Source organism: Onthophagus taurus, chromosome 7, assembly GCF_036711975.1.
Source record: "Onthophagus taurus isolate NC chromosome 7, IU_Otau_3.0, whole genome shotgun sequence".
NCBI lineage: Eukaryota > Metazoa > Arthropoda > Insecta > Coleoptera > Scarabaeidae > Onthophagus > Onthophagus taurus.
Window position 1 is genome coordinate 19,112,108 of NC_091972.1, and position 27,268 is coordinate 19,139,375.

The following is a 27,268-nucleotide window of genomic DNA, read 5'->3' on the forward strand; positions in this document are numbered from 1 at the left end:
TTGCTATCTAAAGCAATGCCCAGGTCTTTAATAGTGTCAACACGATCCAGTAAGCATGTTTCGCACCGGTAATCAAATTTAATTATGTTATGCATAAACAAACTATGCGTCATTAGCAATAAAAACTCGTGATGTAGATTGTAGGAATCACTCGCATTCGCTCGTCATATAATACCTACTTCACACGTTTTCGTAGTGCATCATAATGAATTTTGTGATCAGTGACGTGCCCAAAATATTGTGTCGCGTGCCATTGGTTCGCCATCCCTGGCCTATAATAACACCCAAATTTGCCCATCCTGTACAGTGCTCGTCAAAATTATGGAACCGTACAATAAAAGGAAACCAATAATAATTTTACAATAAATACAGATCACGTCAATTGATTTCATTAAAATATATATTTTAACACCAAATTTACTTCTTATTAACACTTTCGTGTCCGCTCAATATACAATTAGGGTAACGTCAATGGCCGGCATCTCCACTACGTATTGTTATGCCAGGAGCCGCAAGTAATGTCATATAAACGTAAAAATACGTGAGCGGCTCCTCACTGATGACAATATAAAAACGTAAAACTACGTGATCGGTCACGAAAGTATTAATAATTAATCTATATGTTATAAGTTATAACAACGCATTTCGTTTAACTAGGTAATTAATAATTTAAAGATTACTTGTAAATTTTTTATTATGATGATAAAATTCAGCATAATAATATACTACATTTATGGACATTATTGTTTCTTTTAATAATTTTTTCTCATTTCTTTATTATGAAATCTCTACGGATATCATTGATGTTATTCCAATATTGCCATCGTGTTGCATCCTTGAATCCTAATATTGATTGATGGCATGGAGTGTTCCTGGTTGCTTCCCCATCATATTATATTGTTGCCACGTATTAACTCCCGATCGACCCACTTGTTCTTAAATTAATATAAAATAAGTGGCATAACAGCCGTTCTATCGAGTGCTTCGAGTCTTCACTGCCTTTTTCATTCTGTTTTCTCATCTTCAGCGCATTTTGATCTCATCGCCTTGAATTGGAGAAGGTGCTTAATGAGATTGACATCACTAAGGATTTTAGAGTGTATCAAATCTTATGATCATAACATACAGAGAAAATGAACGAAGAACACAAGATAAAATAATTATTAACACTTTTTTAAACATAAATATTTATTTAATATATATCACAATTAAATAAAACTTAATTATTCAAAAATATTGTATACTGATTGATGATAATAATTTCAAATAAACGAAAAAAGAAAAACAAAAGAAAAATAATTGAAATTTCTCTTTATGATACATGCGTTTTTATAATTTTTTTAATTTATTTTTTTTATTTACTTAACCGCTCTCGTTGAGCTTTTATTTCATCTCTCATCGCTTGTGGTAAATCCGTTGTTAGATTTTCATCGAAATATTTTTCAATTTCCGTTAATTCGTCCAAAAAGAATTTTTTATCGATTTTTAATAATTCCTCCATATTGGGCGTTGGGTTCAAACCTTCAATATGAAGAGTCCCGGGTTTAGGAATCCAACCAATCGGTGTTTCAATAGCGACATCTTCACCAGCACATCTCCTCATAATCCATTCGATAACTCTCGCGTTGTCTCCGAATCCCGGCCAAAGGAATTTTCCATCTTTCCCTTTTCTGAACCAATTTACGTGGAAAATTTTGGGTAATTTTTGTGATTTCTTCTCCATACTCAACCAATGTTCGATATATTTTCCGAAATTGTACCCGAAGAATGGACGCATAGCGAATGGGTCGTGCATAATTGTTTTTCCTTTAAATTCTGCGGCGGAAGTGGCTTCACTTCTTATTGAAGCACCAACGAACACGCCATGTTTCCAATTTAAAGCTTCATAAACTAAAGGAACTCCTTCGGGGCGTCTTCCCCCGAAGAGAATCGCAGAAACTGGGACACCCTCAGGTGCCTCCCAAGCATGATCTAAGATTGGACAATTCACAGCTGGAGAACAAAACCTTGAGTTTCCATGAGATGATAAATTTTTACTTCCGGGGGTCCACTCATAACCCAACCAATCGCAAATTTTAAGATGGGTTAAATCGACTTCTTTTTCAAGCCCTTCCCAATAAACACCTCCATCACTTGTTGATGCAACGTTAGTGAAGATTGTGTCTTTTTTGACTGTTTCCATAGCAATTGGGTTTGATTCATGATTCGTTCCGGGGGCTACACCGAAGAATCCGTTTTCTGGGTTGATCGCGCGTAAAACTCCTTCTTTATCGAAACGCATCCAAGCGATATCATCCCCAACGCATTCAACTTTGTAGCCTTTTAAAGTTGGGGTCATCATGGCTAAATTAGTTTTCCCACATTGCGATGGAAAAGCGGCTGTTATGTAGAATTTACAACCATCTGGTCTTGTAAAACCAGAAATCTAAAGAAAAAATTTTATGATAATTATCTTTGGATTAATACAACAAAATTACCAGCATATGCTCAGCTAGCCATCCTTCTCTTTTAGCGATAGTTGACCCAATTCTTAAAGCAAAACATTTCTTTCCCAGCAACGAATTTCCCCCATATCCACTTCCATAAGAAACGATTTCATTGCAATCGGGGCGATGCATGATCATGGTACGCTCGGGATCGCAAGGCCATAAAGGGTTTTCATGCCTTTCACTTTTTGGGGTGCCAACTGAATGGAGGCATTTTACAAAATCGTTGTTACCTAAGTGTTTCATAACCGCTTGACCCATTCTCGTCATTATCCTCATTGATAAAACGACGTATTCCGAATCGGTTAATTGGATCCCTATTTTTGATAAGGGGGAACCAATCGGCCCCATTGAGTATGGAAGCAAAAACATGGTTCTTCCTTTCATGCAACCAGTAAAGAGTTCTGCAACGGCTTTATCCATGTCATCAGGGGATAACCAGTGTCCTAATTTTGATTGTACACCCGGTTTAGATCTTGGGACGGCATCGTGTTTTTCCTCGGTACAAATAAACGTTTTTGCTTCAACTCTAGCTGTATCTTTTGGATTAGTCCTCGCTAACCAACTAAAAAAGGATTGGTTAAAAAATGTATTTTTATTTAATTTTTTTTTACCAATTTTCTAATTTAGTGACTTGATTGATAACTCCTTTATCGGCAAGCACTTTAATTAAGTTGTTATTTTCCTCTTCGCTTCCATCGCAAATATGGAGCTTATCCGGACAACATAATTCTACACATTCCTCTACGAAATCTTTGACTTTTTGTGGCAATTGATCAATTTGTCCATGAACGACCGTGAGGGTGCGAACTTGTTGGTTTTGAAGGGTGTTTAAGTACACTTGATGATATTGACTTGGATAAGAGCGAGCTAAGTCGACTAAAATTCTAAACGAAAAATAAAAATGTAAGAATAATTTTTTTCAATTATTACCAATAAAATTCTTCGACGCATCAACTTTATTATTCAAATTAAAACTAATAAAAGCGAAATAACAATGGAATCTTTTAACAACATTTTTTAATAAATTGATAAATTTGAAGCGAATAATATTGGTTTATTTATTAGACTCGCCGATAAGTAACGGAATTTTTTATTAAATAAAATTGTGGTAAAATTCCCACAAATCTTTTTAGCTTAGCAACAACCTAACACGCCTGCGAGAAACGTCCAATCGCGTTTGGACGCATAGACGAGCCCCTTCTTGACGTCAATCGAAGGTCAAGTGACGACAACATGTTATGTACACACCTTATTTATTTAATATCTGTATTGCACGTTTCGAGAAATCGATAAGCCTAGATATTTTTGTTATTTTCGTTAGAGCCATGTTTTTGGATGAAAAAAAAAATATTGGCGTGTAACGGAAATTTTATTTAAACAAGATCGCAAAATGTAAACAAGTTCAAGATATTTACTGAAATAGATTTTTCAATAATGATTTTTATCCGGCACATAAACAAGTTTCAATCAATATTTCTTTTTCTTGACGATTCAATAGTTAATTTTAGAACGAGAAATTAGTACTGGAATATTCTAGAAAAAAATTAAAACTTGAAAATATAACATAAATTTGTCAAAAATTGCTTAACACTGGTGTCAGCTTCTAAAAGCGAATATATGGCCGAGTTCCAATCTATATACAGGTGTCCAGAAACTCAACGTCAAGCGGGCTCCGGGTGAGAGGCCAACCCATACCTGTTCTGGTAAAAATAAGAAAAAAATTCTATGTCTCTTAGTTAAGTGGTAATAGACATAGTTTTGAAAATGTTAAAAATCATTCCCGTACATCATATCTTTAGGTACTACGGTCAGAAATGTTCGCAATTTAATAGTGATTTTTTTAATAATGTATTCCTAATGAACCATGCTACTATAGCAATCACAAATCGAACAACAAAAGTCGTTAGTTTTGCAAAAAAAGTATTAGTTTGATTAAGTTAAGGTTGAAAGAATTTATGTCTATTAAGTTTGACACGATTTCTGAACAAGTTATTGGCAAGTTATTTTAAAAGATGGCCTGCTTAGTCAAGATTCCAAAATGGTATAACACTTGCTATTTCTCTTTTCCTAAAAAATATGATTGCCTGTTTTTCTGCAAAAAACGCGTTATTTAAAAAATTCATACTTTCGTATGTTATTTGTATTTCCTCCAAAATGATTTAACAATTTTGTTAGAAGATGTGCAACTCAATATCTACAGAGAAATATGGTTTCAACAAGATGGTTGCCCAGCTCATTATGCTTGTCCTGTATGGGATCAAGGTTTATATATAAGAGGTTGTCTAGGTTCGTACGCAATCATACTGCGCATAACGTCACATGTGGAAAATAATACCGCCAAGCAATTCAAATTAAACAAAGGCATGGAGCACCACATGGCCATGAGGTTGCGTGCGCAATCCGTGATCGCTTACGTCACGAAACGCTCCTGCTCTTGCCCCTCGCCAACAAACTAAAATCACAGTATTGCAGCATAGGAACTTAGACAACCTTTAATATATAAACCTTGGTATGGGATTGCATACAGAATACCCAGAAAGATGGATTGGGCGTCGTGGTTCGATTACGTGGCCTCCTCATTCTCTGGATCTAAATCCCTTTGATTTTCTTATTAGGATTGCATAAAAGAAACAGTGTATTAAAAACCGATTGAAAATCTTACCGAACTGAGCTACAATATTTATACAGCAGCAGAAGAAATAAATGCAAAGAGATTTGCACAACTAGAAAAGATCTTTTCTGTGACGATGCAGAGCTTGTATTAGTGCCGACAGCAAATAATTTGAGCATTTGCCTTAGTTTTAAGAAAATAATGCTATAAAATTAATAATAAATAAACTTGTTTGTTTAATTTTGTTTTTAGATTAACCATCTTGTTAAAACCACATTTTGTAGTTCGTAGATATTGACTGGCACATCTTCTAACAAAGTTAAGAGGAAATAAAAAGTAAATACAAATAACATACAAAAATATGAATTTTTTAAATAACGTGTTTTTGCAGAAAAACAGGCAATAATATTTTTTATGACAACAAAAATGGCAAGTGTTTTACGATTTTGGAAACTTGACTAAACAGGCCATCTTTTAAAATTATTTGCCTAGGGTGTTGTACTACTCCTTTGTTTAGAAATCGTGTGTCAAACTTAATACACATAAATTCTTTCAACCTTAACTCAATCAAATTAATATATTTTTTTGCAAAACTAACTAGACTGCGCTAACTAATCCCAGTGAAAGACAGGATCGCTCTTGCCAAGAGTGACAAAAACGGAAGAAATGGCTCTGCAAAAAAAAGTTCATCCAACAACCCATTCTAGAAAAAAAAGGAGCTACAAAATCTGTTTCAAGCCTTAGTTGAATGGAAACGGAATCTAAGAATACTAAACAAACTGGGAGTACAGCAGTCTTTGCTGGATGAAAAAAAATATCAGAGATATTAACGTTTAATCTTATAATGAGTGCAAGGGGGGCGTCCGTGATAGATTATGTGGTAGTGGAATGTGGGTGAGGATAGAAATATTTAGGGTTGGGGCGTTGGTAGAGTTGGATCACCAGCCTCTAGAAGTGTGCATAAAGGGATCGAGGGGAAGAAGAAACAGAAAGATAATGGAACATGGTGCAAAATACATTAGGGTAGATTGGTTGAAAGAGGGCTATAGAACATTATAGGGGAAAGTTGGCAAGCTGGGGTCAAAGTGTGGAGGGGGCCGACGGGATGAATGAACTAATTGAAGTGGTTAGGGAGGCGACGTTGAAGAAAGATACTGGGCGACAATGGATTAGGCTGGGAAGAAACGAATGGTGGGATAGGGAATGCAGAGATCCCAAGAGAGAAGCCAGAAGGAAATTAAGACAGTGGCAGAGAGGGGAGGTAAAGATAAATAGATATATACAGGCCAGGAGAAAATACAAAGAAGAATGCAAGAAAAAGAAAAGGGAGCTGAAGGAAAGGGAGGCTGAGAAGATTAAGGAGTTGAAAGAGGATGAGGAAGGGAAGAGAGGAAGTCAGTAGAGATATACAAATTACTGAATGGAGAACCTACTTCATGGGATTGTTGGGAGGGGTGGAAGAGAAAAGACTGGAGACGCAGAGCGAGGGGTGCAAGGAGGAGAAGAGATAACGTTGGAAGAAATGGAGGCAGTGTTGAGGGGACTGAAGAGGGGAAGGACGCCAGGAGAGGATGAGAGCCAGAATGAGGCATGTTTGGAGGCAACGGAAACGGTGATGAACAAACTATGGAAGGTAATAAACGACGTATGGATGAGGGAGAGGTTTCCAGACAGGTGGAGGATGGAGATAATATGCCCACTGTATACAAAGGGGAGTAAAAGGGTGGTGAGCAATTATAGAGGGATCACCCTGTTGGACACAACTCTCAAAATTTATGCAAAGATACTGCTGGGGAGGTTGGAAAAGGAAATGGAGAGGGGGGAACTGTTGCCGGATGGGCACGCGTGATTCAGAAAGGGAAGAGGGGCACTTGACAGTGTATACATTCGGAAACACCTGCTGGATAGGGAGTTGAACAAGAAGGGGGGAAAACTGTATGGATTGTTTATTGACCTGAAGGCTGCATTCGATAACGTGGATAGAGAGAAGTTGTGGGAGGAAATGAGGGTGAAGGAGATGTACTAGGAGACGATGGCCACGGTTAAAGTGAGGGAAGAGTTACGTAAGGTATTCTGGACGACAAAGGGATTGAGACAGGGGTGTCTGCTTAGTCCCACACTATTTGCCATATATACGGCGGACTTGGAAAAGAGACTTGCGAAGGGGCAAATGGGTGGGGTGGTGATAGGAGGAACAAAGATGCACGCCTTGGCGTATGCGAACGATTTGGTGGTTGTGGCTAGAGAGGCGGTGGAGATGAAGGAGAGATGAGGTCCCTGGGAAGATATTTTAAGGCGAAGGGGTTAGAGGTAAATGTCGAGAAAACAAAGATAATGAAGTTCTGCAAAGGGGGGAGAAGAAGGAAGAACGAATGGAGGTGGCAGGGAAGAGAGATAGTGCAAGTGAAAAAGTACACGTACCTGGGATATAGTTTCGCGGAAAGTAATAAGGTAGGGGCACACGTGAGGGCGATGGCAAAAAGAGCGAACAGGGTGATGGGACAGGTTTGGGGATGGGGAGAAAGAACTTTCGGGAGGGACGTGGGAAAAAAAAGGTTATGTTTGATGGCTTCGTAAGGAGCACAATGATGTACGGCGCAGAAGTATGGGGATGGAGAGAACAAGGTTTGCTGGAAGATATACAAACACGATATTGAAGATGGGTGCTAGGGTTGGCAAGGGACACTCCAGAGTATATATTGAGGGAGGAGGTTAAAGTGGAACAGTGAATGAGGAAATGATAGAAGGAAGAACTTGCAGGATTCTGGGAGACTGCTGGAGGGAAATTAAGGAGAGTAGGCTAATCTATGGGCAAAGAGACAGGGAAGAATATTATAGAAGAGTGGGATACTCACTAACTGGGATCGAAAACAGAAGAGCGGAAAGAGGTGAAATGTGGAGAGAACTGAGAGATAGGGACATGGATATACAGAGGCAGGAAAGAAGGTCACAGATACGAGAAGGGAGATACAATGAAAGGTATGGGGAGATAGTGACTGAAAAACTGCCAAAATATTTGTTGATGGAGTAGGATGATGAAGGGAAGAAATTGGTGGCCAGATTCCGCCGTGGCAATGAAGAGAGGGGGAATAGGTATTGGGCGGATGATGTGGAGAGGTGGTGTAGGCTGTGTGGAGAGGATTGGGAGACGCTGCAACACATGCTGAGAGGATGTAGTGAGCTAAGGGAGGAGGCAATGGACAGGAAGCAGATTTTGCGAGAGGGGGGCGAAGGTAAAAGATAGGTGAGGGAGATGATGGGGGCGAGGAGGCGAAGGTGTGGAAAGGGGGGATATATAGTAGAATCTATTAAAGGGAAAATTGTAAAAATTTTAAAAACAATAAAACGCTTATTATAATGGACAAGATAATTCGAGACATCCCACACAAAAGCCATAATGAGAACTACAGAAATGGGAACCTTAAGGCATTACAAAAAAATGACATAATGAAAAATGTGGGAATGGAGAATGTGGTGATATAGACGAGAGGACGAAATCGGCAATGGAAGGACCATGTTGATAGGATGAACCCAACACGAGTCGTTAAATGAGCAAAAACATAAAGACCAGGACACAAGCGTCCAGTTGGAAGATCGCCCAAAAGCTGGCAGGAAAGTTATCATCATTATTTCAAGAAGAAATGAGACGGAACAGACATGACAAGTCCTGGCAAGCAGTTAGGCCTGAAAGAATTGGAAGTAGCGTTCAAAGTAGAACAAGATCGAATATTACTGACTTATAAGTGAAAAAGTCTGCTGATTCATCCCAAAAAAAAATGACATCGAGATAGTAATCGAGGATATGAAGCGAATATCATATAACTAAATATAATATAAACAAATCAGTGACCTATGCGGATGACAGTATCTTAAGTCGAAGAAGATGGGATGCAGAAGAAACTTATAGGTAAATAAAGAACGTGGTGAAGTGGGTGGGGTTGAGAACAAATATAGAGGAAACAAAAATAATGATGCAGGTTAACTCCGGCAGAGTCGTGAGTGGTGACACAATTTGTATATCTTGAAATAGAGCTGGAGAAAGTAGCTGGAGAATACTTTGCTGCCCAACAAAGCTTACTGTGCAATAGCCAGCCTATCCATAATGACATATGGATATTAGACGTAGACGCGAACTCAGAAACTGAAAAATAGCACATACGTCTTCAAGAAAAAAAGGTTGAGAAGGGTTGTATATAGCTACTACAAGGAACCAGTGCTCTCAGAGTACAACATTCATCACAAACAGCGAATACAGGGTAGCAACTTCTTAATAAATGAATGCAAGGAACGAAACCTAGGTGAAGGAGGAGAGCGAGATGGGGGGACGAGACGGGGATATGCTTGAGTCCAGAAACTGATGGTCCATGACCTCCCCATGAACAGAGAAGCTTGAATCCACCAGAACAGAACTTGTGTGCAAGGTACTTTTTTGAGAAAACTATAAACTTTATTATAATAATTTCTTCATATTAATACATCTTCTTCTTCAAGAGGTGATAAAAGTTATAGTTAATTAATATTAAAAACCGTTTCGGTATACCGCAAGATTTCCAGCAAGACATGAATAATATTAACTAAGAATATTCAATAATTAAGAAACTATGCCATAAGTGCAGTAAAATTGAGAAAAAAAATTTTAAGCCATTCCAAGTGAAGAAAGGACTAAGACAAGCATCCTCCCTATTGCCAAGTCTGTTTGAAATGTACGTCCTAGATGAAACTCTGAAGAACTAAAAATAAAAATGCGCAGGAATAGAGAAAGAAATCGATGATCAACACCTAATTACTGACATAACTGACTAATTACTTACACCTAACTACGTTTTTCGCTGATGATTAAGTGATTATTGCAACACAGAGGAAGACAATGATTATATAAAGAAGTGTTAAGGAAACATATCTTTAATGAAAAGGTTAGAAAACGCGCAAATAGACCTAAATAGATCTACACTACAGTGTAGAAAATAGAGACCAGAAAACTGGAATGGTATGGACATGTCATGGGAATGAGAGAAGATGACCCAAGAAAGCAATAGATTATAAAAAAATGATGTGATTTATGCATAATGATTATACGAAATCAATCCAATTTTGGGCAGGCTACTCCTGCAGCAAAAGAAAAGTCAGAAAAAGCTGAATTATTTGCTCAAGATCTACTTAATGTATTTCAATCGAAGAACAATATACAGACTTATCAGCCAGAAATAATTATGAAACTGGTTTCACCAATTTCGAAGTTATTGTCGCAAATGAAGAGGATGATATTGAGTATTTATATTCAAGAAATTGAATATCAATATGGATAACATAGAATATATGGTAATGATAAATAATATGAGGTACAAGGAATATAGATATTTGAACTACACAACAAATTATCTCATTCTCTACCTTTATGGCAAGTTGAATTGAAAGCATTATGTTAGACAGAAAGTTCAGCAGATGAGACTCAACAGGAAATAAATGTACTGGTTATTCTGTAGATGCTCCCAACTCGATATGCGATCAAAGAAACTATTAATTATGGACTGATCATAATTAAGCTCTATAATTAGTAAAGGTACTATGAAAAATTTGATCCATATTCTTGTCTTGACATAGAAGGATTTAGACATACATGAACATCAATGTTGAGCTATTTTAGATCTTTTCACATTTGCTGGTTACGTTTTTTTTTTTCTAGAAGTCTTAATTAATAAAGATAACTTTACAATTCTTGAATGATTTGTCATTATTGATACCAAGTCAGAAACGTACAAAAGCTTCTTGAGGTTAAATTTATAAAACAGATTGATTTCTAAAAAAATTATCATTTCTAATTTTCCACCAAACAATATTTCTCTTTCCAATTGTAAGAAATCGATTATTAACGATCAAATTACATTTTTGCATTAATCGTTGTGGCAATGAAAGTCGACATCAATCTTGTTACACAATGCCTGCTTAGAAAACGTGATACCAAACGTGCTATTAATAAATGTGGTAACTTACACATTTTAGAATTAAAAAAAAATTTGATATTTAGAAATAAAGTTAAAAGAAACAATAAAACTTATTGCATCATCTAAAAAAATCAATAAAGTTATTAAAGAGTATTTACTCGATTTAATTTTAGAACGTGATAAGAGAACTTAATAAGCAAATGTATTTAGGAGTAATAAAAATGAGTATATGGTCGAGCCCCCGAGTTTATCTTATAAAAAGGTCACACACGGTTTCTCTACATCCGTAATTTATCACAAAACGGCTCAAAATCATGATGAATTCAAAATAATGTATAAAAAAGATTGCTTACCTACGAATTACATTCGAATTCATTTTTAAACCCAGAAATATTTTCAATTCTGCAACAAAAAAAGTAAATAAATTATAATTAATTCAACAAAAATTGTTTACAAATTAAGATTAGTTTTTATTGGTGGGGGAGATAAAACTACATATATATAAGCTAGAAAATTTAAGATTTGAACTCAATTTTTGATTCAGTCTCATCTTAAATTATTAGTTTAGAATTTGATTTCTTTATTATGGTATTTAATTTTTTTTAAGTATGTTCGATAAAGATTACTGGTTATCTTAAAAAAATAATTGACCATTGTACGGAGTTGTATGGAATATTAAAAGTCAAAAGCCAAATTGTGATAAAAAAAACTGTTCTCTTTAATCTTTGATTTAATTTGAAGAAAAACTTTCAAAGAAAATAATTAAATCAAACAAAGTACTATTAAATATTAATTACAAATATTAATAAATTAAAAAATTAAATAAACCATGTTTTGAAATCTCTCAACAAACATTCTAAGATAAGCAAGTTACAACTCAACACATACACTCTATTAAATTTAAAATTAAAATACTTACAAATTAAAACAAATTTTAATGTAGGTAAGTTACTTTTGTTGTTATATATCAATAATGGCTTACAATAAAACAAGTCCATTCATGAAGGAGTGACTGTACAAGTTACGAACTGTACGGCCACTTAAATAGAGACCCATTTCTTATCTTTGCGTAGTATATATTTCGTTTCTTTTTTCAATACGTCATAAGTATTTGTGTGTTATGGCCACACATATAAGATTTCGAAAACGAACTTGTAATAATAATGAAATCGATAGAAATCACCGGAAATAACTAGATCGAATGACACTTTTAATCGCCTTCTAACGGGAAAAGAGAAATAATCTGTTGGACGTTGAATCCGAGTATAAATCTCGAAGAATCCGTACAAGATTTTAATTTATTTGATGAATACACCAAGATGATTTTGTGGGCAGAGTTAAATTAAAAATTATTAATGTTTATATTTGGAGTTTTGAATTGAGAATTGTTTTGGGCCGGAGATAAGAGGATGAGTTGGAAAAAATTGAGTTTAAAAAAACTTGATTATTTTAAGTGTTTCTTTTGTATTGTTATTGAGATAAGATTAGGATAAATAATTAGAAAAGAAATGTAGGTTGATTATTATTAAATATTAAAAATAAATGTTGTTTCTAGTTGATTTTTAATTTTTTAATTAAGTAATAACAATAATCTTTTTTAATATACAGGTGTCCCACATAAGCGACAATTATCATTCTTTATCTAGTTTTTAAATCTACATCTTCTAGCTACTCTTCTTCTAAAAATGTTCTGTAAATTTGATTTTTTTTGTCAAATGCATGATTTTGATTAATATCTCAAAAACTGCAACTGATAGGTATAGGGATATGTACAGAAGATTTGTAGAGAATTAAATTCTCTATCAGATAAGGTAAACAAAAGTGACCCATTCAAAATTTTCGATTTTTTTGCGAATGAATATGGTAAAACGATAGTTACATTTGTGAACATCCTGTATAAGATAGACCGATATAACCAATGTCGTTCGATTTTAGGATATCCAAGGAGAAACACCACCAATTTTTAACTTTCTAGCTCGACTGCTCGATGAGTAATTCAGATTAAAATGTAATCTAAAAAAAGCTAAAAAATGTTTCTAATTAAAATAACTCCTAAACTAAAAGCACTAGGTATCAACATAATATATCTTCTCACAGTTAACATATTTTTATATGTAGAATCGGAATACGTAATATACTTCCATTTTAAATAACATAATATATGTTTATTTCGGTACGTCCTTGTAGAACACGCTGTATTTATAAACATATTTTCCGTTTATAGTGTGGTAAATTTCCTACAACTTTTCTCTAAGGAAGAAATATGTATTGGTTCCTTAATGCCATTTCTCTACTTTACCGCTTACGTGAGACACCTTTACAGGGTGTCCAAATTTCGATGGGTTTGCAGAGTATCTCAGTTATTATGAAAGATAGAATGTTGTGGCTTTTGGGAACCTGAGCTACTTTTTTGTGAAACTTACAATGGCGCAAACCAAATTTTCATAGCCCTCTTCGTTTTTAATATACAGGGAGTGTTTGAAATTTACGATTTTCAGACACCGCCTGTATCTCGGCTATCCGGAAATTTAGTAAAAAAGTAAAAACTGGTTCTAATAGATTTTTTCACGTGGAATCCAATGGTGCACGTAGAATTTTTCTAGTCAACACGGTTTTTGAGTTATAAACACAACTCAAATACTGAATACTCAACTTCTAAAATACTTAACTCTTTATAACTTTATAATATATTTGTTATAAATTCTGATAACAAATATATATAGTTTGTGGGGTATATTTCTTATAGCTATTGAATAATTAACAAAAATTCATTTTGTTCTATCTAAAACTAATGTATGTATTTAAAAGTTAATATTGCTATAGTGATAACCATACATACTATGATGGAACATAATGTATCAATTTTTTTTGTTCTTTCTAAAACTATTGTATGTATTTAAAATTTAATGTTGTTATGGTGATAACCATACCATGATGGAAAACATTGTTTCCAATTATTGCCAAAGTTTGTAGTAGTATTTAAAAATTTACTAACAACTTTGGCATTATGTGCTGGTGTTCCGTCATATTGACAATGACTAGTAACTAGTTACTTCAAAAATCTCGAAAATAAGAGATGGGGAAAAAATTCTATATACGCCACTGAATTCTTTGTATAACGTTTTATTTATACTACTCTATCTTTAATGATAAGTGAGATATTCACGATTGTCGTTTTTGCAAATTTTTCAGTTTTTGTCCATAGGGCGCAAACAAAACACGATAGCTGTTCGGAGTTTTCGGCATTAGCATTTTCGCGAAAAACGAGATCATGACATGTAAGCTACTTTCTTTCTATCTCTTTTAGTTTCGGAGCACCCTTCGGAATTATGCACCCTGTACATAATCTCACACTATATTACATTTATAAAATTGTAAGTTTGAATAGATACAACCTAACAAGGTTATGGTTGTACAATGTCTGGAATTAAATATCTAAGATTTGACAAGACATAAATATTTAGTTTTCCTTCCAGCGCTCTAGTGGTCTTCCCGGAGATGAATTTTCCTTCGCAATTTTCACCAACCATTCCTCGGTTATTCTGTCAATATTAGTAGTAGAATGGATATCTGGTAACTATCCGGTATCCGGTTTATCCAGTCATTTTTTAAAATCCGGCCGGATACCGGATAGTTACCAAATATCCGTCTTTGGCCGGATATTCCAGGCTTTGCCAAGCTTTCTTATTAATTTCATTTTTATTCAAATATCGCAATAATGTGGCAATATAGGGTATCACTTCAAAAATGCACCAGAAATTATAACCATAATGGCCGGATAGATATGCCGGAACCGGATTTCCGGCCGAAGGGAATGCCCAATATCCGGTTTTTCTATGGTCCAATCCCTTTCTACGCTTTTTGGCTCATTTAAAAATATTCTCACAATGCTAAAGGTTATAGCTCTTAGAGTTCTCATTTGAGTAGTCCTCAAAAAAGATTATTTTTGCCTCCATAGCTACGATAGAGCTAATTATCTAAATTGAAAATGGTACTATAACTAGCACTAGTACAAAGAACAGTTCTTTCAAGCCGTAGGTAATCGATTTATCGTAATGCAAAACACAGACATTGGGGATCGGGCCTAACCACCAGCAAAGATAGAGAATTGATTTCTACATCATCAAGCATATGTCAAGTAATTTATGTAAATCGTAGACAATCTTGAGCCAACCTCAGATCACTCACCGACCTTCAAAATAATCTTAGAAAAACTCTGGCAGTCCCACTGAAGACCAAAGAGCTATTGGGTTCTGAGGTGAAAACACCCCACAAATGAGAAGAAATCTAAAAGGCAATAACTATCTTAAAGAAAACCTATTGAATTGATATCAGAAAATAGAGGGGCGAAGGGTGATGAAATTAACAGGGTGATTCACAGAATTATTTATACCATAGAAAGGTTACTAGAAGAAAAGAAGCTCAGCGATATTTTGCAAATCTTAGACAAAGTATGATTTGCAACTTTGTGCAATATTCAAAAATTTTAGAATCCTATTAACGCTATTTTAGGATGAAACAAGATAATTTTTGTATTGGGATCTCGTATACACAGCAGACTTGCTCACTTTTGATGAAAATGTTTTACTAATAAACGGATTAAACACAAGCCATCAACAACTAGTTCCCTACAAAAATACAGCTAATCTTGCTATGACTCTAGGTGTTAAGCTCAGGAGGAGACCACATGCCAACAAAAAATATGAAGAACTCAGACTTAAGTACAAGAAAATGTACTGACTATTGGTCAGACATGAACTCTGACAGTATAGAACAAGCCTTTATCAACAAATCCTTAAACTAACTCTAACTTTGGGAACATCCGTATAAAGCTTGCAAAATCTTGAATTTGCAAAAATGTTTGGGGTTTATGAGGTAATGCTTGTAGCAAAAAATCGAGCTTAATGTCTTGTACCGTTGATTTTTCGCCACGCATTGCATTGTGATTTATAGTAAGCTTTCTTGACGCCATAAACCGAGATATTCAGTGACTGTAATGTGGCAAAATCTTATGCCGTTAGAAAGTTCTGTGAAACTCATTGATTTTTTGCGACGCATTACATTGTGATTTGTAGTAATTTTTCTTGACACCGAGACATTCAGTGGCTGTAATGTGGCGAAAATGAGAGTAAAGTTGCACCAAATACAAATACCGTTGAAATACCGTGGAAAGATTAATTGTGTACATCCATGTATTTTGCAAATTCTGCTTGTTGAATTTATAGTCGCTCATTCTTAAGCTACAAATCAATTCTCCAAACATTCACTACTTAAAATGGATGCTGTGCTAAATCGAATTTCGATTGCAAATAATAACAGCTCATTTTACTTACAAAATGAGATAACACAATGTAAACCAGTCTGCTTGGGCGTGTAATGCGAGATATTGTGAGGATTTTGTTCGAATTTACTTTACAAATTGTCGAATTTTGCGACGATATTTAAGTAGCAGTAATGATTTTCCCTCCCTCAGATATTCATTTTGTTTTGAGTGTATGTACCGAGGTGGCTCATCGTTTTTTGTAATTTCTTGTAGTGATCGTGGAAGCCTCCTCATGTTCAGTTATGCAAAATGACTGGAAAACGTTTCAAATAACGTATTACATCTTCCAAAAATTAGTTTTATTATGACACTATTTTTTTGTTTGCAAAAATTGTAAATAACATCGAGCGTAGCTGCTAATGATATAGTTGCTTGGAGAATTGGTAGTGGCATAAAACACATTTTTAAGCTACAAAAAAGTGCTGTCAACATTTTGTTAAGTTTGAGCAGCTATAAAAGCAATAAAACATAGTGTAGGTATGCGATAATTATGATTATGCCTGATATTGCGTCCTTGCACGTGGTCTCCTATTCCTTCTACATCCTGCTGTATTTGGTAATAGAAAGGATATAAGTCAGTGAATCCTGATTTAAATTCATGCGTGTATCACCCAAGAGAGATTTATTGAGCTCATTATATTTCTTTTCGATTCTGCTGTTTATTGCAAAATAGTGAATGGTCAAATTAATAAGCTTAGGAAGTCCATGGGTAATTTTCAAAATACGGATTATGTTCCTGACACTTGCATTCCATTTGACTCCTATATGAACTTCTCATAATGCTAAAACTAACAGATAACATTGTTAATGTTGCTTTTGTGAACTCCAATAACCATGCTCTTAAATCTCTAAGGTAATTTGTTCTGTTCATAAAGAAATTCAAAAATGTTACGATCCTTCTAACGTCCTCCAGCATGTTCAGCGACGATTACTTTGTTAAGTGAGGTATCTGATAGAGCCACAATCCTTCATTCGATGTATTATTACTGAACACCTATTGGAATCAATTTTGCCTTTCAATAAAATGGGATCAGCAATTTAAACTAATTCCTTGCGACGTTTGGAACCTCATAAAAAGGCTAAGATTTAGTAAAACTAAATATTTTGTTAAGGAGAATCCAGCACGTTTAATAATTTGCTAACAATACAACGTTCTATCTAATCTTGAAATTAACGGTACCGAATTGGAACAATTTATTAGAAGCAGGATAACCAAAATATTTTTGTTTGCTATTTATTATAGAGAGTATATGAGTAAGAGATAAATTAAAAGTATAGTAAATTAATATAACAATGTGGGTTGATTCTATATAGTATTAAAAATAAAACTAGTTCCAAGTTGGTTTTAAAATTAATCTAGTCTTGGCAGCCAACAAACTCTATTTAAATAATTAAAAGAATTTCAATATCATAAATTTAAAAAAATATAATTAAAATAAAATCCTTTCCCTTCCTTTCTATTCTTTTTACTTCATTTAAATAGAAAAACGCAAAAAAAGTAAGTAACATTCTGAAACACTCCCAATAAAAATATTTTAATCTAATCCAACTTTCATTTAATTGAATAACTAATTGAACTTGATTCTTTCTCATCCATAAAAAAGATATAAACTCCCTCCACCATACAAATAACCTAGCGCAAAAAAAAACTTAACACAAACACAAAGGAGAATAAGAAAAAATAATAACTCACCAATTTGCAACTCACCAATATTACCAAAATGATGTTTAAAAAAACGATTTTAAAGAAAAATGAAACATATGTATGTGTAAATGTGAAATTTTGATTGAATAGTTTCCACTTCGAAAATTATACGGGTTACCAATAAAAAAAACTAAGACTATTTTTTTGAGGATGTCATTGTGATGTTTAATGATTAATTCGAAAAAAATTGACGTTTGTCTCTTCGATCAAACCAAAACGCGAGAGCGAGTCTTTGGAATAATACTGTGTTGAATAAGGGCAAAAAGTTCAAGATAAAACAACAGCGAACACGTGTACGGAACGACCAACCGGAATAAATCGCGATTTAAATCAAATATAAAAATAAAATTTTTATAGAAATATCAAAAATTATAAATAAATATATTTAAAAAAAAGTTAATAGTGAATAAAATATTAGTATTCATACATAATTTTTAAAGTTATATATAAGAAATTTTGTTATGGAGCGTAGATAACTATATTTACAGCTTTAAGATATTTAACTTAAATCACGTAACAATTTCTATACTGATATGAAAAAAAATTTGTAAAGAAATAATCAAAAATTAGATTTTTTTAAAAGAAGTTTTGAGCTAAAAATTGATGATAGTTTAAAAATTGTGAAAAAAAATTACATTTTTACGCAGAAATGTAGACAACTATATTTGCACGCCATTTCAATTCAAAATAAAACTTGATTTAATTCAAAAGTTGAACGGATTAAACTAAAATTAATTAGGTTTTTTAATAGAATTTCTTTTAGATTTTTGTTCTTAGTATATTTTTCACTGTTTTGGAGATCAAAAACAGGTTTCATCAAATACAACTTGTACTTTGAAACCATATTTTGCCGTAATAAATAACATAGGTTACCATTTTGTCTAAGTAGCAACTCAGATGTGTTTATTTTTATCCTCTAAATCATGAAAGAACAGAAGCAGAAAAATCAGTTTTGACAGGATACCCCAGGTAGTGACCTTTCTGGTTATTCTGTCCTACAACCATCCTTGCAATTATTGAGGAAAAATATATAAATGAATGTGATGGCAGCTACAATCAGGTGCATCTGGAATGTTCGGTCACTGTACATTACAACAATACAAGCATAACAGGAGATGAGGTAGCCGAATAATAGAATAATGCAAAAGCGACTATGATATTATAGCTGCCATTAAAGAGTAGCATGAGTATGGAACAGGATTTGTGTCAATGAACAAAGCAAGATAACTCGTCATAGGGTTCTAAGAGATTAATTCAAGACTATGTTGCCAGCAATTTACAGATGAAAAACGAAATCAAGATGAAATCAATGATGATGGAAACACGCACATTCTATTTACAAGGTCAATATCTTATTAGCCATGCCATGCATAAATACAAATAAATATACAACGGTCTGACGTTCAACAAAATCGATCACTGTCTCATAGACTCATAGAGAGGCACAGCTCCAACATATGTGATGTCAGATCATTAAAAGAGACTGAAAGAGAAAGCTGGAAACCCACGTAAGAAAAATAACGAGTAACATTCAGAACGCGAACATATCACACCAGAACTCCGCATTGACCAGAAGTGGGAAAAAATAAAATCAACCGTCAACGAAGCAGAACGGCGATTTTGGAAATGACGCAAGCAACGCAAAGAACGAAGTAAATGTAAAGCTTTAAAAAAGAAGGCCAAGAAGACTGGATACACTCTTTAGAGAGAAAAGGCAACAAGAAAAGAAAATACATGGAAAGAGAAAGAAGGAATATAACAACAAAAAAATCCAAGAAATTGAGAAATGATTATGTCAGAAAATTTACCAAAAGGTGAACCTAAAGAACTTAAGTCCAGAAGTATCATGTGAAAAGTAAAATACAGAGAGATGGAGGGAACACTTCGAATAGTCACTACATATAAGGTGGATAGAGGAAATTACAAACATCCCAAAGGTATCATAGGGAGAAGAACCATCATTCGAGGATATCAAGGTTGCAATAAAATAAACAAAAATTAAGAAGCTTATAGGTTCAGACGACATAACGGCCGAACTGATTTAATGGGGCGGGAAGCATTGGCTAGAGAAATCATCATAGGGGTAATTTACCATTACATTGCTCAACGTAACTTATGAAGTACAGACGATGATACTTGGAGAAAGAATAAAGCCATTCGCCGAGAGAGGATATTATGGAACTACCAAGCGGGCTTCCAAATCAGTCCAAATTCTGGGATACGCATATGATATTGACATAATAGGCAGAATCATTGCGCCGATGAAGCAAGTCTTCAGAAGTGTAACAGGGAAGGCAGCAGAGATGGGTCTTATAATGCATGAAGCAAAAACAACATACTTGGTGGCAATAGATAGGAGAATAAATCAAAATGTTATAGTAGATCAACACAACTTTGAGGAAGTGGACTTCGTGTATGCGGAATAGCTTATAAACAAGAAGACATGGAAGAGGAAGTACAAAGGAAACTGGTTCTAGCAAATAAATGTAACTGTGGGTAACACACACAAATACCCTCACATATTCTAAGTAAAATTATAAAAATAATTCGGTACAAGACGTTAATTCTACCAGTATTAAGGTAGTATTCTAATGTGAAAGATAATGCTTCACAACGTTTTCTTTTCTTGTTTTTAGAAAGAAAAACATTTAAATTACAGAACAAAAGACCATTTGTTACTAGATATTGGAATTAAAACGGTACAACAAAGCTTAAATCTGAGTTGCAAAACAAAACCCTGTTTCTGTGATTGACACATTTGCGTCTCTGTAGATAATCTGAAACAACACAACCGAATAGAGTTTTAAATCCTAGGTTTAGAGCTACTAATATGATAAAGTTTTGAAATTGCAATCACTTGAAATATAAATTTCAAGTTTCACCATGCTCTTGTTTGCTGTTTGGAAGAAATTTTTACAAATGTGAGAATTTTAATAGAATTCTAGTTTAGGCTGTAGACACATATCCCCAAAAATTGTGTGCGAAGTGCCTTAACGGCATAGTTAGATGATTGATCAAGATCATTGCCACTAGTATTCTGCCATGTCTGGTCCGTAGAGTATTCCCTGTTCTTCAACGAAATCTTGCTGAGTTTTTCCGGAAATTTTGGCGTTTTTAGCAGCATCAGACACACGTTGCTCAGATCAATTGATGCGTTTCTCATTTAGACTAGAAGTAAAAGATGCGATTTGGCTTGACTTTCGATTGTAAGGCCCATTGTATTCATGATGGATAAAATTGGTGAAAAACCTTCGTTAACAAATTGCTAAAAAGATTGCAACTTCTATAGGTGGTTTTGATACCAAAATGTTCCAGTTTGAATCCAGCACGTGTTTTGGAGCAAAACTCCAAATAAGCGAATTTAGTGACTTGTTCTTTTGAGTATCTGCTCATAGACATCATTCTAAAAAATTTGTTAATTTCAAATCATTATAGATTAGCTTTATAACTTCAAGAACTGTATTCTTTAACGGCGGCTTCTTGTAATGAAAAGTATTAACAATAACTTCTAATAAAAATGCAATCAAGTATTTATTAATAAGTTATAATATAAAACTAAAGAGAACACAGGCACTAATAGAAATATGCCTGAAAATGTGCCAAAGCTGGTAAATATAAAAACAGCTCAGTATAGCCCAGGCAAAAATTTCTTGTTAATACAATGACTACAGTTTGTTATTAGTAATCGAAATTTTATTCAAATTTTTGATGGTCTTAACCTACGAGTTATGTCCACAAATATTGCAATGACGAAAATATCTGTGTTAACTGGTAAGACGCTTCGTGACATAAAAGTTTCTCTAGAGAATGTGCCATTTGTCTGCATAACTGTTGACATCTGGTCGTCTAAAACAGGAGTTTTCTTGGTGTTATTTATCATTGGGTAGATGAACAAACTTTACACCGAAAATCACTTGCAGTGGCATGAAAACGTCTCAGTAGTACTAACTCATTTGATAAAATTGCGGAGATAGTGTACGATATAAATAATTCGAATATCTGAAAGCAAAATAGTGGAAACTATTGCAGATAATAGTTCTAGCTTCTTAAAAACCGTAACAGAATTTGGAATAAACTCGGAACGGGAAATTATCTGGTCACATGTCTTGAATGAGAACGGTGATTAAGATGAATTAATAGAACCAACAATACCCATAACTGTAGATATTGACAATAATGACGATATTCTCTATTTATCAACAATTTAAATACCTAAGTTCAACAATAGAAACTTGTCTAACAATAAGTTAGGAATTAAATTTGCACATTATCTAAAAATTTCAAATCTATCTCGATTTGCTTTAATTGCTTCCACCACCCATCCAAAATTTAAATTTCGGTGGTTATATGATTTTAAGGATGCAGAAATATAACCTCAGTAAGTATAAACGATTCAAAAAAAAATTGTCATGAAGGCAATATCGAAACTGGCACCTAATCTTGTTGCGAGAAATTTAAATAAGCAGAATATGTATTTGAAAAATAAATTCGAGTTCTACAAGCGCAGTTGCTGTGCCAATAATTAAGTGTGGCAATGTGAATAAAACTAATTTAAATTATTTTGATAAAGACTTAAAACTTAAATCATTTAGGTTTCAGTTAAAAAGACTTAAGATTTACGTCATTTTTAGTTTAGCAAAAATTTAAGACTTATAATTTAAGCCTTTTCAAAAATGACTTGTGCTCTGATATAAACACATCTAACAATGACGAATTTTTCGCAAATTTTCCATGAAAGTATGATGAACATGAGTGTCCATTATTAAACCCTGAAGTCAAGTGGCTATCTAAGGCACATTGCCTCAATAAAATATTCAACCTATATTATCAGTATTTTAAGGTTCATTAAATGCTCTCCTGACATTATATTTTAGGATGCTTAGTTTAACCACCATCAGTAGCCAACAGGTTCAAGTGCAAAACATCATGATATCAGTATAACTATTTAGCCTATGCACTGATGGAGATTGTTGTGTTTCTGAGCAGGTTAATTTGAAGAATGATTGATATAAATCCACATATACGTTTCCTTCATATTTTTGGATACTCATTAGCATAATGCTCTTCCTCTCTCCAAGATAACTAAAAATAGAACCATTCACAAATTGTTTCAACCAAGTCCACAAATTTTGGATATAATGTAGAATTGAAAATGAAAGTACCACAGATCTGCAATGTTTTGTTGTCGGTCAGCTGAGAGTCATATCAGAAGTAATTTTCTGCGTAGAATCATAATCAGAGGTCAGAATTGGACCATCATGTCAAGGTTTTGAGATATCTGAGGTTATGTGCAAGAAAAATGTTTTTTTCTTTGACTGCCTTTGAAGTTATGTGCGGGACGCGCAATATTTTTTCGGCCTATACTATCTATTACATCATTCAGTACTATCTTTGCGCTTCAAAATGCGATATTGAACGATGTTGTACTAAATAATCCCAATATGTGCGTGAATATCAGGTATGTAAGATTGATGGACACTGGACAAGCTGAGGATCAAACTTGTCGACTTTGCAACGACCAGTCAGAAACTGCTAAACATATACTGTGCAATTGCGTCGCCAGAGGCTGTCTAAGACACAACATTTTAGGTAGAACTCCCCTGTTACCTACCGACATAAAGCTTCAAGACCTCAGGATAATACTAAGGTTCATCAAGGACCTACATTTGCCCTAAACCTTTGGAGGGCTAAACTTACAATAGATTTTATAGGTCGCGGTAACGAGAGTGGCCGCTCTCCCCAGCCCGGCAGCAATACTAATAATAAAGGGTCTGTGAAGTAAATAGTACCTTTCCATTTAACTTTTTTTCAAAAATCACAAAAATATGTAATCACTGCAGATAACGCCGTCTATAGTAGACGCCACGAGAGCTGGCAGTAAATCATCGTTTTCCGCTCTTACAAATGCCATACGTAGTAAATTAAAATTCACAAACCGCTAGAGAGCAATGTGTGTTAGAAAGAGATAGCATTAGTTTAGTATGTCTGCTGTACAATTCAAATAGCCACGTCGAAAAAGTACGTCTGTTCCAAGGTCTATAGAACATAAGGTTACCCAATGTCGATTCTCCTCCTCTGAGGGGCAAGGTGGGTCAGTGACGTAGCTGGTTCGATGAACAACACAACACGATGCGAGGTTTAAATATTTTATATAGACTGTACCACAGTATAGGCTATCTTTTACTCAACTCTACTCTGACTGTATCGAACCAGTGACGTCATTCTGCGGGGTAATAATCGATACTACAGAGCCTACAGAGGCATAGGGAATTGGGTAACCTTATGTTCTATAGACCTTGCATCTGTTCTTCTAAGGGATGTAACTCTATAATTATAACCTCAAATCGAAACGTCTTGTGAGCATTGTCATGAATCTGTTAGTGTTTTCACAAGCCGAAAATGAAATAAATTAATAATTAATTAATAAATTATGAACCACTGTTTAAATAAAACTTACTTAATCCCTTGCGACCTGTAAATAACCTTTTAAAGTATTTGTTAAATAAATTAATAATTACATAAATTTTATTATAAATTAATATTAACGATTTTTCGCTGATCATCCTCTCTTAAATTTGGCAATGTTTGACATATAACCTCTATTACTAATCTAACATACATTTAAACGTATGTGGTGAAATAATCTAAGTCGTATGTCCATATCTTGGTTCATACCATTTTTAAACGTCAAGTCACTGCCAGCCCTCGTGGTTTCTACTGTAGCTTATTTGTTTTAAACCAAACGGTCTTACTGAAAATATCTTAAAAGAGCATTTTAAGCTCTTTCAAACAATACCAAAAATATGACAATACAATAAAATCAGATTTGATTTTCATTGCATCAAATTATGGCTTCCTTAGCGCATCAATAAAAACATTGGAAACATCTGGTTTGCTGCTTTTTACATACATTAATGTAGTGACACAAGCTAAGAACACTTTTTAAGCGCTTAACCGCCTGCATACCAGACTGCCTTATACTACACATAGCATGTATAGGTTACATGGTATGCAAGGGGTTAAACTAAAAGTTTTGGAGCATATTGTTGGTTGCGCTAGTGATGAGCCATGCTCATCACAAAAGGCGATTTGGCACAAGATCTATGGAACACAAGCAAAAGAAATTTCATAAAAGTTAAATACAATACAAATTCGGACTGGCGTGTCCTCCGCATTTGATCAATATGCTGGGTTCCAACTCAATATGTCATTTTAAAGTGGCCATAACTTATAATGCAAAAATCGTACATTATCATTCGAGAGTGCATTTTGAATGGAAAGGAAATACAGCGTGTCCCGTATCTTCCGCATCAGAGCATTATACGGTTGTAGAATACATTATTCTGAAGCGATCTTTCTAATAAAATTTTTTCGAAATGTTTATAATAACCGCACGGGAACTGTTTAACGACGACCAATAACGGACAACTTTGATTCATCGAAAAAGTTTATTTCTCTTTCCATGACGAATTTATTGGTGAGTACACGTGGGAAACGAGTTATCATCGGCGTAGCGGACCGGCCGAGGGTGGCACCGATTACCTGAGTCTGATTTGCGATCTGCTGATTGGACGAAAAACAGTTCCTTTAAACAGTTCCCGTGCGGTTATTATAAACATTTCGAAAAAAATTTATTAGAAAGATCGCTTCAGAATAATGTATCCTACAACCGTATAATGCTCTGATGCGGAAGATACGGGACACGCTGTATATGATGAAATAGATGGAATACAGCAAAATAATATTGTAATACTGCAAAATAGCAACAAATATCTCAAAATCCTGCTGTGCTGGTCTAATGCTGAGGTCATATTCTGATTCCATGCAGGAAATTACTTTGGAAATAATCATCAGGCATTCAACAACAATCAACACCCCTTGTTTTTGCAGATCTATGTAATTGTTAGGATTAAAATTTTAGGTCAGGTTTCATCAAAAATAAAACCACAATCATTATAAAAATACAAAAAAAATTTTTTGTTACCTTAATTAATCATTCTTATTTTTTAATTGTTTATAAGCTTCCTTTAAAATTCTCTCCTTCCAAACTTCATAATCTTCTTCAATTTCTTCATCTTTATCCCCACTTCCTTTCGATTTTAACTCATTTTCTACTTGAAAAAGTCATAAAAGAATTTAAAACAAAATTAATCCAAATTTACCTTTATTTTTAGCAAAATTCTCAATGCTCTGCACCAAACCCTTCTCTGCTTGTTTCTTCACCCTCTCACCCCCAGCAATTTTAGTTTGTGCCAAAAATGTGTTAAACTTCTGCTCTAATTCCTTAAATTGTCCCATTTTTAATCGACTAATACCAATTACGCTTTGTTTTGAGATCTTTACATTTTTTGTTCTTAAAATAAAACAAAAATCTAAATATGTAATCAAATATTACCCAAAAAGTGATCTTACTTAGATGCACTCCAAATAGCAATAGCTACATATTGAGGATGAGAAATATCAGCGTGAGGAAAATTATCTTTATATTTTTCTAAAATATTTTCAGAGAAATCTTTTAATTCTGTACAACTAAGTTGGACGCATACTTCAGAGATGGTTACCGGCTTATCTAAATCTAAAAACTTCTCGATTGTATTTAAATGAGCCGAATAAACGCGTTGTTTTAACCCGGAGAGTTGTAAAGCAACTTGTTGATCGAAGGTAACTCCAGATAATTTTGAAGCTAAATCTAAACAAATTACAGCTTTTGTAGAATCAGGAATATTCAAACGCAGCGATGATGATTTATTTTGGTAAACTCGTAAATATTCTTGGCCTTTTCTAAAAAAATAAAATAAAAATTGTTTTTAAAGGTTATGTTTTATGATCATTAAAAGTTTTAGTTACGTTGTTGTTTGTTCATCTAATCCCAGTTTATGAGCTAAAGTTGATATTAAACGAGCATTTACTGAATCCATTTTAATTATATTATTAAATTGTTCAATTTGAAATTAAAAACATTAATTTTTAGAGGTTAAGTTTGTTGATTGTTGTCATAATACTAAAGTTCTGACATTCAGCAATAGATGCCGCTGATGGAAATTATTTTAATAATTAATTTTATAAATAACACTAAAATGGCTGTGATAAAAACGAAATAAATAATGAATACCTATAAGAGTACTAAATAAACAAAGCAGTTGTTTACACAAATCAGTGATGTTAAAATTAGTTTTGGGATGATTGGATAGATGGCGG

At 34.1% G+C, this 27,268-nt stretch overlaps 2 protein-coding genes and 1 long non-coding RNA gene across 5 annotated transcripts; 1 reads left to right on the top strand and 2 right to left on the bottom strand.

The window, feature by feature from the left end:
• Nucleotides 1-1,157: 1,157 nt before the first annotated feature.
• Nucleotides 1,158-26,129, bottom strand: LOC111413552 (phosphoenolpyruvate carboxykinase [GTP]-like). Of its 3 annotated transcripts, none has more exons than XM_071197338.1 (5): nt 26,055-26,129; nt 11,396-11,444; nt 3,101-3,373; nt 2,478-3,051; nt 1,158-2,425 (listed from the first exon to the last, which is right to left on the bottom strand). In XM_071197338.1, the coding sequence occupies exons 2-5, from the start codon at nt 11,416-11,418 to the stop codon at nt 1,355-1,357; spliced, it is 1,941 nt and encodes a 646-aa protein (XP_071053439.1). In that variant the 5' UTR covers nt 11,419-11,444; nt 26,055-26,129; the 3' UTR covers nt 1,158-1,354. The 3 variants fall into 3 exon arrangements, with proteins under 3 accessions (XP_071053439.1, XP_022900331.2, XP_022900332.2); XM_023044563.2 differs by lacking the exon at nt 26,055-26,129 and adding an exon at nt 18,059-18,381; XM_023044564.2 differs by lacking the exon at nt 26,055-26,129 and adding an exon at nt 11,962-12,085.
• LOC111413553 (Origin recognition complex subunit 6) lies at nt 21,577-27,084 on the bottom strand. Its single transcript, XM_023044565.2, has 5 exons — nt 26,918-27,084; nt 26,483-26,851; nt 26,233-26,423; nt 26,055-26,181; nt 21,577-23,152 (listed from the first exon to the last, which is right to left on the bottom strand). The coding sequence occupies exons 1-4, from the start codon at nt 26,986-26,988 to the stop codon at nt 26,060-26,062; spliced, it is 753 nt and encodes a 250-aa protein (XP_022900333.2). The 5' UTR covers nt 26,989-27,084; the 3' UTR covers nt 21,577-23,152; nt 26,055-26,059.
• LOC139430399 (uncharacterized) lies at nt 23,928-24,593 on the top strand. The gene is made up of 2 exons (XR_011640880.1): nt 23,928-24,104; nt 24,386-24,593. It is a non-coding gene; the product is annotated as an uncharacterized lncRNA (long non-coding RNA).
• Nucleotides 27,085-27,268: the final 184 nt, after the last annotated feature.